The sequence below is a fragment of the Balaenoptera borealis genome, assembly GCF_965194805.1.
Source record: "Balaenoptera borealis genome assembly, chromosome: X".
Lineage (NCBI taxonomy): Eukaryota > Metazoa > Chordata > Mammalia > Artiodactyla > Balaenopteridae > Balaenoptera > Balaenoptera borealis.
The window spans coordinates 36,907,745-36,921,835 of record NC_138881.1 but is presented as its reverse complement, the minus strand read 5'-3'; the positions used below and the strand labels follow the sequence as shown (position 1 = coordinate 36,921,835).

The 14,091-nt window shown below is 36.2% G+C and overlaps 1 protein-coding gene and 1 pseudogene across 9 annotated transcripts in view; one reads left to right on the top strand and one right to left on the bottom strand.

The window, feature by feature from the left end:
• The window catches only part of USP9X (ubiquitin specific peptidase 9 X-linked), a 120,062-nt gene that overhangs the window by 25,194 nt on the left and 80,777 nt on the right, over positions 1–14,091 (bottom strand). For all 8 annotated transcript variants that reach the window (XM_082378039.1, XM_082378033.1, XM_082378035.1 and 5 more), the window contains 7 exons: positions 11,320–11,445; positions 10,231–10,356; positions 9,007–9,173; positions 3,673–3,781; positions 3,296–3,442; positions 2,562–2,708; positions 1,544–1,766 (listed from right to left, as the gene is read on the bottom strand). In XM_082378039.1, the coding sequence (XP_082234165.1) occupies positions 1,544–1,766; positions 2,562–2,708; positions 3,296–3,442; positions 3,673–3,781; positions 9,007–9,173; positions 10,231–10,356; positions 11,320–11,445 (1,045 nt within the window). The remainder of the gene's footprint in view (positions 1–1,543; positions 1,767–2,561; positions 2,709–3,295; positions 3,443–3,672; positions 3,782–9,006; positions 9,174–10,230; positions 10,357–11,319; positions 11,446–14,091) is intronic.
• LOC309620936 (large ribosomal subunit protein eL33 pseudogene) lies at positions 294–1,530 on the top strand (annotated as a pseudogene). Its single transcript has one exon. The product of its transcript is annotated as a large ribosomal subunit protein eL33 pseudogene (transcript).

Sequence of the window (14,091 nt, the reverse complement as noted above, 5' to 3'; positions counted from 1 at the left end):
TAAATGGATTTAGATAAATATTTATGTGTTGATAGGAAATGATCACAGATATATTAAGGGGAAAACAAAGTGAAGAACACTGTGCACTCCAGACCAATCTGTGGTTAAAAAACTAAACAAACAAACAAACAAAGATTTTGTATGTGGATTTTGCATACTCAGAGATTCTGGGAGGATAGACATGAACTGAAGATAACGGTTACAGCTATCAAAGGGGACCAGGGGAATGGAATGGGCAGGAAAAATGTTTTAGAATACATCCTTCTCTGGTACTTGACATTTTTGCCACACAAATGTACTACTTAAGAACAAGCGGCCTTTCTCTTTCTGCCATCTTGGAGCCTGTGGAGGAGTGCTGGGAACAGGACTTCTAAAACAGCAAATAGGTCTGGAAGGCTGTGGTCCAAGGCTCTATTTTTGCTGGCTATAAGCAGGGTCCTGTGAAACCAGAGGGTTCCTCTTCTTAAAATTGAAGGTGTTTATGCCCAAGATGAAACTGAATTCTACCTGGGCAAGAGACGTGCTCATGTGTACAAAGCAAAGAACAACAGTGACTCCTGGTGGCAAACTGAACAAAACCAGAAGAATCTGGGGAAAGGTAACTTGTGCTCATGGAAACACTGGCTTGGTTCGTGTCAAATTCCAAAGCAACCTTCCTGCTAAGGCCATTGGCCACAGAATCTGTGTGCTGCTGTACCCCTTGAGGGTTTAAACTTATTGAAAACTAAATAAATAAAAGTGTGGATTTGTTTAAAAACAAACAAAAACCCCCACCCTACTATATACAAATTTGATAGAATAACTGTCTAACCTTTAAGAACTTTAATCAGAATCTCCTAAAATGTTATTAAAAAGTCCTTATATTCTAAAATACAACATATCAAAAAATAATCTGACATGTTCTTAAAGATTTACTATCATCAATTATATTCTTAAGCTTTGTAGATAAATGGTTTTCTCCTAAAACAGAACAGCCTCCATTGTGGTTTGCTTTCTTATTTCTGCTGTCTCAGTCATTTTATATTGCCCTCATCCCTTTTGAGCTTCAGTTCTATATCAGTAAGATCTACAGTCTACAGTCTGTTTCATGGGCTTCATGTGAGCAGTAACTGAGGACCAAGGGCACTAAAATGTTATCTTCTCACATTCTAATCTTTAAAACCAGATTTTCTTAGAACTCATATGAAAATAACATTAAAGAGCTTCTAAAGTGAGGGCCTGAAAGGTTTTCCAATGCATGTAATTTGAATTTTTAAGTTTGAACTCTGAAATTTGACTATTATTCTGGAGTTTGGATTTTAGTCCAGATTTGACTGAAATGAAATTTATTTTGTTGCTCAATACTTGCATCACTTACAGGAAGACATTTAACAAACATTTGAAAACTTTTCTACATTAAGACTCATTGCTTGTAATGGTCTTAAATGTTAAACTAGTTGCTGAAAGAAAGGAAAACATGAGTTGAAGATGTTTACTAAAAGGAAAACAGAATTTGAACACATGAGAGAACTGCCATCAGAACTTTGTATTTTAAAATACTTACTAGTTATTGCTGTGCCAATGTAGTACATTTCAGTCAAAGAATCTACTATCTGTTTGAGGTTCCTCACACAGCCAACAGCTAATGCTACAAGTAACTCAAAGCCTGCATTAATGGTAGCTGGTGAACTACAGACTGGAATAGCCTGTTCAGCTGGCAGTTCTCCATTTCTCATATACTGTAGGTAAACATTGGATGCAGGGAAGATGAAATCATCAATTAATTCCTACAAAGTTGAAAAACGGATTATGTATTAGCAATGATACATATTTATATAAAAATACATGTAAAGTCATATATGCGTATGTGTATGTATTTTTTTTTAAAGAAAGAAATGTCTCTTGGAAGGAAATAATGTTAAATTAATTGTCAGAATTCAAGATTTCACTGCATGTCAGAAAACTTACTTGGATTTTCTAATAAAAAGATCCCACTTCAAAACACTATTTACTACAATTAACAAACCAACCCGATTTCTCAGGTTAAAAACTCATCAAGAATGAGTTGACTGTAGCACTTAACAAAAATTCACATTAAGTAAATTTACTCTTTTAATCACATGTATACCAAAGCTCATTTTGAATAAAAATTAAATGTCCTAAAATGATACTTTTTGTTTCCTTGAGTTACCACGTATGTGAAAAAACTCATCAAAGAAACACGGTAAATATGCACAGTCTTACATAATAGAGGTTTGTCTCATTGTAAATAAAGTAAAAAGTTGATGAAGTAAAAAGTCTGTGATAAGTAGAAAGTCTGATGAAGTAAAAAGTTCAGATTTTCTAAATAGAAAAATTAAATAGTGCTTACTTTACACAGTACTGAAATTTTATTCATGTCCAAAATTTAGAAACGGTATTTTAAAAGTTACTGTAACCTCTATATTCTTTAAAAGTAGAAAAGAGAAATGATCAAGAAAATACACCAAAGACATGATACCATAAATTAACCAGATAGATTTGGTAACAAACATGTAGAACGTTAATGATACATAGCTTAGGACCAAGCCGACAAAACTTACCTTAATAAGATTAGCACCTCCTTTTTCACAACCAATATGATATTTTTTCTCAGGGGTTTGAAAGGCCAGTAACTCTTTTGTTACCCCAAGGTGGCCTTCCAAGATTGTCTCTTCAACACCCGTTTCACCTGTTCTTTTAACATCATCCTGCCAAAGAAAAATATCAAATGCCTAACTTACGAAAGGGTGGTGAGATGTCAGAACAAGAGTGAGCTAGACAGAGGCAATTCCTTCAAACCTTTCCATTCTAAGCGATTTTTTCTCTTCAGAACTTTCTAGAAGTAGGCTTTACAAACTAGCAGAAGAAATGCTAATCTGAAGGCTAAAAGCTACCAATCTCTTCAGAAATAAATTCTCATACAACTCTAAGTAAGAAGTATCAGGTGTTAAGATCAAAAGTTAAATTAAGTGCTAGTCTATCAGACTCATTTTTTGATGAAAACAATTCAAGAATACTTTTTAAAAGATGAAAATTTGCAAAATGGGCCCATTTTAAAATGGAAGAAGCTGAATATCAGTGTTTCAAGTTTTAAGTAAAGCAAGGCATTTGACAAAACTACTTAACGCATTCATTCTGTGAATCATGAGTTAGTAATATCCACTAACACAGAGTATATTCTTTGGTCCTTTTTATTACTTTGTTGTTTTTCATTTAACCAAAATGCTCAAAACTATAAACTACTAATAAAATATCTTATTTATTGATGATAAACACAGTATTAAATGCAACTTACCCTAATTCTTTTAAGCCAATCAATTTCATTATTGAGAAGAACTTCAGCATTGGGTATATTAATATTACTATTGTAAGCATAATTAAGAAGGTGCCTTAAAAGAGTAAAGTAGTCGCCTGAATGTTTAGCTCTCTCTCTGGCTGTGCCCTGAAACAATAAAGTAGAATAATATGAATTTACATGTCCATGCTCAGAATCCACTTTTTAAAAACCCAGAATTAACTAGAGTAAATGACTAACATAGGATGGGAAATTACTAATATTTTAAAAATAAATATAGACTGCTCTAACTTTAATACAAGCTAAAACCATGAATTCTTGACTGTTCCATGTACAAGAATGAATCACAATGATAAGTATATTAAAAAATGTCTCACCCCCAGAACGGTGAAGAGCAGAGTAATGAAGAAAAGTAAAGGCCTGTGTCCCATGCAACATCTGGTGCACATTAAAAAGAACTGCTCCTGTGCCACCTGGCGAACAGTTCTGAAATAAAAATGTTTCACATTTCATATATTATCTTCATGAAGAAAAAGAAAAAAGATTCCAACACTGTCTCTCGGGGTGGGGGTGGGGTGTTAAGGGGTAGGTAAATTAAAAGTAAAAATACAAGAATACGTAACACCCCTTTTAAGCAGCAACGTTTAACAGATGAACTTAGGCTGTGTGTCAAGAACTAAAACCTCAAATTGTCACTGAAGAGTTCAAGGGATACCTTCTAACACCCTTTTCTTGGAACAGGCTGGAAATGTTCCTCTAGGTACAAGAGTTGTATGGTAAGCCTTATGCATCTTTTGGGCATTCCATAGAATTATTCCATTGTGCTCTGGAGCGAACAACTCTGTGGAAATTCTGTTGCAATTACACAATAAGGATGTTGCTGCAGATGTCCCTGATATCATACTAGCGATTCCCAAAGCATGTTACCCAGATCAGCAGCATCAGCAGCATCTGAGAACTTGTTAAAAATGCAATTTCTCAGGCCCCAGCAACCTGCATTTTAATAAAGCCTTCAGGTGATTCTAACGTGTGCTAAAGATTGAGAACCACCGTATAATACAATATTCTATGATTACCCATGGGAAAAACTTGTCTCTGGTCACAGTACTGGGACTTTTACCTGAGCATCATGGGTCTCTTAAAAAATATGTATACTATACAGATCTCACTAGAATAAATGCTCCAAGAGGGCAAAGACATCATCTATTTAGTTTAGTACTGTGCCTCCAGAATGAAGAATGATGCCTGGCATATAACAGGTGCTAAGAACCAGTTACCAGATGTATAAATACTGTTTGTTTACAAGATGGAGGTCCGTCTCCATTAGAAAGTAAGCTCTTTCAGGACAGGGCTTTGCTTTGTTGAGGCATGAGTTCCTGGCACCTAGAACAACATCTGACATATGGAAGATGCTCAAAAAGTATCTGCTAACGAAGCATTTGTCTATCGTACAGACATTACAAACTACATTTGGTGAATAACTATGTTTCTGCCAATGTGCTAGCTGATAAACAGCTTACAAACAAATTTTTAGTTCAATGTAAGAACTTGACAGTATACATCCTGTGTACTAACCTCCCTCCTGGATATTTTTTAGGTTTCTGAAACCTGTACATGGTCCTATAAACCATAGGGACCTTTAGAAGCTTTGTGGGTTAGGTTTAGTGGAATTCAAATAAACTGACATCAGGAATACTTGGTTTTGTTGGGGAGAAGGTCCATACCAGATTTTCAGAGGTATATGTCATTCATACTGCCCTAGTTTATTTTTTAAAAAGTTAGGTATGCGGCCCAAATAGAGTGAGGGTCTATAAAGAGTTGATGCTTGTCAGTTCCTGATGAACCCTCCCTCACACATGCGGACTTTGGTAATGCTTCAAAAGAAACACATCTACTAAAATATCCTGTTGCCTGTATCTTCACAACATACTCAAAATCTGATCATTTCTCACCACTTCTACTATTGCCATACTTCCAGACTCTCTCATCTTTTATTTGAATTAATGAAATAGTCTAAGTGCCTTTCCTGCAAAGCAACCAGAATAAACTTAAAATGTTAACTCAGAGCATATCATTCTTCTGCTCAAAACCCTCCAATGGGGGACTTCCCTGGTGGTCCAGTAGTTAAGACTCTGCTCCCAATGCAGGGGACACAGGTTTGATCCCTGGTCAAGGAACTAAGATCCCACACGCCGCAGCAAAAAAACCAAAAAAAAAAAACCCCAATGGATTCCCATCTCACTTAGGGTAAAAGTTAATGTCTTTACAATGATCTATAAAATCCTTACAGGCTGCTTATTGCCTCTCTGGCCTCACCTCCTACAACTCCCCCACCTCTGCTGTTCCAGACACACCCGGCTCCATGTTTTTCTTTACATGTCAGGCATGTTCCTGCCTTGGGACATTTGCATCTGTTGTTTCTTCTGCTTAAAACACACTTCCCCGGGGGGGTGGGGGGGATAAAGTTGGAATTTGGGATTAACAGACTACTACATACAAAATAGATAAACAACAAGGACCTACTATATAATACAGGAAATACAGTATTTCGTAATAATCTATGATTGAAAAGAATCTGAAAAAAAATATATATGTATAACTGAATCACTGTGCTGTACACCTGAAACACTGTAAAGCAGCTATATATACTTCAATTAAAAAATTAAAATTAAAAAATATATATATTTGGTCATTCAGATGACCAAAATGTATTTCTCATATAAAAAATAAAATAAAATTTAAAATGAAATATGATGGGAGGTGTTAGCTAACCTTAGGCTATGGTGGTAATCATACTGCAAGATATGACTGTATCAAATCAACACTTTGTACACCTTAAAGTTACAGTTATATGCTGATTATATCTCAATAAAGCTGAACAAAAAAAATACAATTTAAAATGAAAAACAAAACACAAAAAACCCCCACCCAAAAACCCAACACACTTCCCCCATTAACTGCATGGATCACTACCTCACTCTTTCAGAGCTCTGTTTAAAAGGTCACCCTTCTCTGGGAAGTCTTCTCTGACTATCCTACATAAAACTGAACTCCAATGACCCTGCCTCCCCACTCATCCCCATTCCTGATTTATTTCTCTCGATAGCATTTATTAATATAACATACTATATATTTTCCCATGTGTCTTCCTTTCCCACTCCCCATCCCCTTTAGTACAGACTCCAAAAAGGCTGACATTTTGTCTGTTTTGTTTACTGCTATATTCCCAGTAGCTAGAACACTGCCTGGTGCATAATGGGTACTTGATAAATTATTCATTGGTGAGACTGCCTACAATATTAAAATCTAACACTACTTGGATCTCAGCATCAAAGGCCTTCTGTAAACTGATGCCTACTAATCTCCTTTTCTGCATTATCCCTTTCTCTTCTTCTACCAGAATACTCAGCTGTGCCTTGAAAGCACTATGCCAGGAGTGGCAAACTCAAATGCCTCCATGGATCATCAAGGTAACATAAAGGAGTTAAACAGGCAGAGTATAAAAGCAACAGGTGCTGGAGGAGGCTTAAAAAAAAAAAAAACACAACAAATCCACTTAAAGGAATTCAAATCCAATTACGAGCAATTACAACAAAATATCAGTGTTGTTATGTGGAAGCAGACCTCTTCTAATAGGAACAGAGGTCTAGGAGGCCTCTAGGGATAAGGAAAACTTATTGGAAAATGTGGCCCTGAAGTTGAAATTTTCGAGTGCGTAGAAGCAAGAGCCAAATTGCGGAGTGCTTATAAACCAAATTTAAATGTTTACACTTAATTCAAAGACAATGGGAAGACATGGAAAGATTTTAAGCAGGAAAACAACACGATCATATTTTGCAAGATATACTCTGCAAGTATCGAAGCCCGGTACTCTGATATTTATAATATGATGATTTAAAACTGCAGGGCAGGGCTTCCCTGGTGGTGCAGTAGTTAAGAATCCGCCTGCCAATGCAGGGGACACGGGTTCGAGCTCTGGTCCGGGAAGATCCCGGGTTCGAGCCCTGGTCTGGGAAGATCCCACAGGCCGCGGAACAACTAAGCCCGTGCGCCCCAACTACTGAGCCTGAGCTCTAGAACCCACGAGCCACAACTACTGAAGCCCGCGTGCCTAGAGCCCGTGCTCCGCAATAAGAGAAGCCACCGCGATGAGAAGCCTGCTCACGCAACGAAGAACCAAAGCAGCCAAAAATAAAAATAAATAAATAAATACATACATACATAACTAAAACTGCAGGGCAGGGTGAGAGTCAGTACTAGGGAAGAAAATCAGATACCTAAAGCTCAAAAAAGATCTTAACCTTAGAAGACACCCCTTGTTGTCAAAGACAAAATAACAAGAGGCATGAGAAGAAGTGCTGTGTACGGTACTTTTTACTTCATTGTGCACAAGTTTCAGGGAGAAGAGGAGTCAAATGGTTCTAACTTCCTATAATGGGGATTTTCGTAAAAAGTAGAGGGCAGAAAACTTATTAAACGAAGTTTCTTGATACTTAGTAGCAAAGAAAGTGACATAAGTTCCTAATTTAGTTTAAGATTTTAAAAAATCAACATAGATTAAGAAATTTGTACCTCCAGGTCTGACTTCATCAAAACTCATGGCTAATCATCTTTCCTCTCCTCCAGACTTATTCAACCTATTTATCTTTCTTAACATACACAGTTGTCCAACGATGATAAAGTTTTCTCAAAGAGATAGCAAGCTCAAGCTTATTTGGGGGGTGGGGATCCCATCAAAGAACTTTCTGAATAGGCTGAACTAGATGTCTTCAAGGAAATTACCAAGGAACTTCTAAAATAATAGAGATTCCCACTTGAGACCACTAAATTACTTTACAGCATCCCCTGGAGTGAGTTGAACCTACTACTCCATCACACCATGTACACTTAAAAAAACAAACAAACAAAAAACAAAAAAACTTTACCACTAGGCTTCATGTCAGCAAAGTGCTTATTTTGACCTTACACTAACTTTTCATCAGTGATTTTTGTCATCGTTGAATGGAATGTGAAAGAATAAACAAAGTGAACATTTCCTGGGTCTTTTTGCAAAATGTATGTGAGATAGATTAATTACATATAACAGTGATATTGATTAGAGCTCAAGTTTAAAAAGTTACCTTATGAAGGTCAAGATTAGATTGACATAAGAGGATGGAAAACCTACATTTTCTACAAATTTGATTGACCTGCACAAAAAGAAGCCCAAAACAAAATTAATGCCACTGAATAAATGCTCTTAAAATGAAAAACTAGGACTTTATAATTGGTCTTTATTCTCAGTGTAAAATGCAAAAGTTCTTACCATAACCATGCCTTGTGAATTCCACATTGACTTAACAACTTCACTAAAAAAAAAACACTTGGCTCTAGGTATCTAAGAAAGGAAGCTAAATGTCCTATTTAATTTAAATCTTGTAAACCAGATTTTTTAAATGGGCTAAAATACATACCTCTTAGGTGAAACTAAATTCTGGAATTACAGAAAAATTAATTTTACTTTGAGAATTAATGTTCACATTTTGTAGACAGTAAAACCAAACAAATTCAGGTCTAGGCAAAACACAGTTAAATAAAAATTTCCTAAACATTAGTGTGCTATAGAGACAATAAATATTTGATTCCTGGGATAAATTCTGCCAACACAAATTAATTCATTTCTGCTTAAAAAAAATAAGATCAAATTTCTTACAATTAAAAAAGACACTTACTTGCTGTGACAGTGCAACAGTAAATCAATAATGAATGTCTGCCAAGCCTTTTCTTTACTAAGAGCATCTAAGGCTGTCGGAATCAAGGCAAAACATAACGTCATCACCTCCAATGCTTCACAGCAAACCTGTTCATCTTCCAAATCTGGCTCATTGCCTGCATTGGTCTGTAAAATTATAGTCAGGGACAAATTACCTAGAGATGTATTTAAGAAAAATCTCATACAAACTTCAAGTTAGTGCTTAAAACTTACCTAGTCACTTAAACCACTTGGCCTCAGCTTCTTTACCTACAACTCTTGAGGCCCCTTTGAAATAGCACGGAAATGAGTATAAACAGATGATAAAGTCTAATTCTATTCTTTTGCTAGGTCCCAAGGATGGCTGAAGGAGCACACTGAGCATATTACCTGCTTCTTTGTCCCCCAGGCTCCTAGAGACCTTCTGAGTTGTGTACTTCTGCACCAACAATCATTCCTTCCTCAAGAACCACTCTGGCACTGCAGTCAGAGTACCCAACTTCTGACTAGTCCCATTATGTAGCTTACCTACAGTGCCATTGTATTCAAAAGCAATTGTCTCAGACAACCGTTCAGGAAAGGTTTGAAGGTTTTACGACCTAAAATATGCTTGGGTAGATAGCTAATAAATTCTAACCTGAAGTTATCAATAAGTAATATTTATAGTACATGCCTGAAGAAGAACAGGCATTCAAATATTAGCTGAGTGAGTAACCAACAGTACAGGACATCAACATATATCCCAGGCAAATCACGGTTATGTTGGCCATAAAAGGGAAGCTCCTATAACTTAATTTCCCCTTCTAAATAAGCAGCAGTGGCTATCAGGGGCAGATATATATAACAGAAAATCAAAGAGTCAAACACAGTCTCTCTTCTGCAAATAACTTGATTAATCTAATGGAAGATCAAGGATGATACCTAATTGGCTGACACTCTTGAATGCTTTAAGAGAGTCAAAAATACGTAAATGCCATGATATCACAACTGACAGTTACCTAAACCAAAATACATAGGACAGAAAGATGATGAAAGAAGAATAAAGAGGATAGGAGAAAGCAAATTCAGTATGAAATAATTATACCTGACTTTAGTGAGAAGTAGAAAAAGACAGTTTCATATTAAGATGGCAGACATAATAATTCAGCCTCATGCACAATTAAACATTGTCTTAAAGGTAATATATTTCTGCGATAATTCTTACCTTCTCATAAATTTTAGTGATTTCTTCATTTGGGCTAAATACTAGCTGTAATGCCCCACATCCTGATGCCCAGATAATTTTTTGTATAGCTCTAATTACACAAATATCAGGCATATATCTTGAAGCCTGCAAGATAATGAGTAATTAAAACAGTTGACACAGTATTAGAGTGGAATAATCACTAGAAAAGCAAAAATGTTTCTCCCTGTAAAGGAAACAGGAATGGCTGTGAAGTAGTACCACTGTCTTTAGGTTCCCAAGTTGCCTTTGTCCCATTATTTCGTTTAACAGCAATACCACAAAGTATGCTCTCCAAGTTATTATCTGGCTCTACTCTACTTTCAGAAGAACCTTAAAAAGACTACAGAGGTGATCAAACCATTCCACTCCTAGTTTTTTACCCAAAAGAAATAAAAACTTAGGTCCACACAAACACTCGTACAGAATGTTTACAGCAGCTTTATTCACAGCTAAGAAAGAGAATGTCCTTTACCAAGTATATGGATAAACACAATGTGGAATATTCATAATGGGGTATTACTCAGCAATAAAAAGGAATGGACTAATGGTCCACACCACACAGATAATTCTCAAAGTCATTATTCTGAGTGACAGAAGCCAGACATAAAAGAACACACACTGTATGATTCCACTTGTGTAAAATTCTAGAAAATGAAAACTACTATATAGTAACAAAAGATCAGTGGTTATCTGAGGCCAGGGGTAGATAGGGAAGAAGAAGAGACTTCAAAGGGGCATATGGAAAGAGTGATGGAGACATTCTGTGTCTTGACTATGGTGGACGTGTGACACACATATGTATTTGTCAAATTTCACCTAATTATATGCTTTAAAAGGATGCTGTTCATTGTACATAAAGGTGATTAAAACCAGAAAGTACTAATATTATCATTAGGTAAAATTCATGTTAAGGGAACTTTATCTAGACTGAGTCAGTGATTAAAATGAGTGGGCCTAGGAAAATTAAGCCCCAAAATGTGATAAGGGTTATTCCTACATAAAGAGAGGGTCAAAAGTGAAAGAAATGAACCTTCCAGAATTTCAGAGCTTTACAAATTTAATACTAACCTCATCAGATATTTGCTGAGCAAGACGAATTGACACATTTCTAAGCATGCATTCAGATGATGGATTAGGAATGCTCTGAAGGGCACTTTGTAGCACCACTGCTTGATCATGAGTAACTTGGTTGACCTGAAAAAAGATAAATATTTTACTTTAATACTGCGTACATAACCAAATCCAATCCTTTACTCCTCACTCAGCACCACTCCCGCAGGATGATCTCCCTTCTGTATATATTCAATACACTGTAGAACCCGTGTGACTTACACAAAAAGTTCTTTGCATTGCCAACAATGTGGGCTTCCTCTTTTTCTTGTGTAGTGGAGTGCCACATATCCCTCTGCAAACCCCATTCTAGATCAATCCAACTTATGTCTCTACATCTGCATTCAGCACAACTTGCAGAGGTGAGTGATAAACTGAACTGACTGGTCGCAGTCCCAACTAGAAACTCAGTGAAGTACTTCACATGCATGCTCCTGGGCAGACCCTGCTCCCCATTCACCCTGGTCATCAAACTCTTTTTAGAAAAGAAAAAGTAAGGAATATCAATAACAGAAGAAAAATACTAATGTATAAAAGGTACCAGACCAAATTTTTAAGCCCATAAAGAAAAAAGGTTACTTTTAAGTAGTTATTAGCCAGGCAATTCTGACTGCCTTTCAAGTTCTAACTCTTCTCCATATTGTAAGTATTTCTACAACAGTATTTAAGACAAGTCTGTTTTTACTAATTTTGCCTTTACCGCCCTATTGACTGTGAGCTCCTTGAGATTAGAGGCTATTATGTACCTCTGTATACACAGTGGCACATTTTCTGAATAAAAGAGAGACGTGAAAGAGGGGAGCATTTATATTTTCTGTGTACTTCATTAAGCTCCTGTGTCAGGGATTATGGTAAGAATCTGTTTTTATCTTAAGAAGAACACCACTTTAAAAAAATCCTAGTAAGCGTGGTACCTTTAATGCAAAACAATTTAAGACTTGGGCCACTTTTTTTCATTACCCTTTTTAATGAAAATTTCTAACATATATGAAAGTGGAGAGAAAAGGATTATGAACTCACATGTACCCACCGCCCAGCTTCAACAATTATGAACAAAGGACCAAAATTACTTTGTCTAACCACTCCCCTCACTTTCCATCCCTGCCCCACCCCAGGATTATTTTGAAGCAAATCCTAAATATCATATAATTTCATCTGTAAATACTTCAACAATCTTTTCTTAAAAGAGAGGGCTCTTCCTTTTAAACATAACCACAGTATCATCATCACACCTAAAACAATTATAAATGCTATTATCTCAATTATATGTGATTATTATAGTATCACATATCTAATCAATATTCTAATCTCAAGGCCTAAGCCATTCTTAAAATAGAACATCTATATTCCTGAAGCTTTTATCTTCTATTGGCAACTTAGTAAACCATCACTTATGATGCATATAAAACAAGTCAAATGCGTAGTTTGACTTCTCATAAATAGGCATCGAATTCTGGCATGTCTTGAGAACCTTTGGTAAAATGGATCAAGGTAAAAACAGAGTCAAAATAAGTTCAGAATTGGAGGTTAAGCCTGTCAAGGTGGGAAGAGAGGCTGGCAACAGGCTAAATCAATTACAGTTGATCCTTGAACAGCATGGGGGTTAGGAGTATAGACATTCTAGGAGTCGAAAATCTGCACAAAACTTTACAGTCGGCCCTGGGTATCTGTGGTTCCAATCAATTTAGGATCGTGTAGTACTGTAGTACTTACTGAAAAATCCATGTATAAGCAGACTCGAGCAGTTCAAACCTGTGTCGTACAAGGGTGAACATCTTTTTTATTGCCATCTGTGTGTGTGTGTGTATATATATATATATGCCAGATACGAGCTAGGAAGAGATTCATATGGAGTTTTTAGTAGGTTTAAAATAATTGAAAGAAGGACTTCCCTGGCGGTCCAGTGGTTAGGACTCCGTGCTTTCACTGCCAAGGGCCTGGGTTCAATCCCTGGTTGGGGAACTAGGATCCCTCAAGTGGTGCAGTGAGGCCGAAAAATAAAATAAAATAATTAAAAGACTATTTGGGGTTTTTAGCGGTTCCATACAAATTTTAGGATTATCTGTTCTAGTTCTGTGAAAAATGTCACAAGTTTTGATAGCGATTGAATTAAATCTATACATTGCATTGGGTATGAACATTTTAACATTAATTCTTCCAATCCATGAACACAGGATAACTTTCCATTTCTTCGTATCGTATTATAATTTCCTTTTATCAACGTTTTATAGTTTTCAGAGTATAGGTCTTTCACTTCCTTGGTTAAATTTATTGCCAGGTGTTTTTTTTGATGTGATTGCATCCTTGATTTCTCTGATAGTTCATTATTAGTGTATAGAAATGCAACAGAGTTCTGTATATCAATCTTGTGTCCTGCAGCTTTACTGAATTCACTTATTAGTTCTAATAGTTTTTTGGTGGAGTCTTTAGGGTTCTATACGTATAGAATAGTACCATGATCATCTGCAAACAGTGATCCAGCAATTCCAGTCCTGGGTATATATCTGAAGAACATGAAAACACTAATTTGAAAAGATATATGCACCTCAGTGTTCACAGCAGCATTATTCACAATAGCCAAGATATGGAAGCAACGTAAGTGTCCATCAACAGATGAATGGATAAAGAAGATGTGGGGTGTGTGTATGCAATGGAATATTATATTATTCAACCATAAAAAGAATGAAATAAGTCCGACAAAGAAAAGACAAATACTGTATATTTTCACGT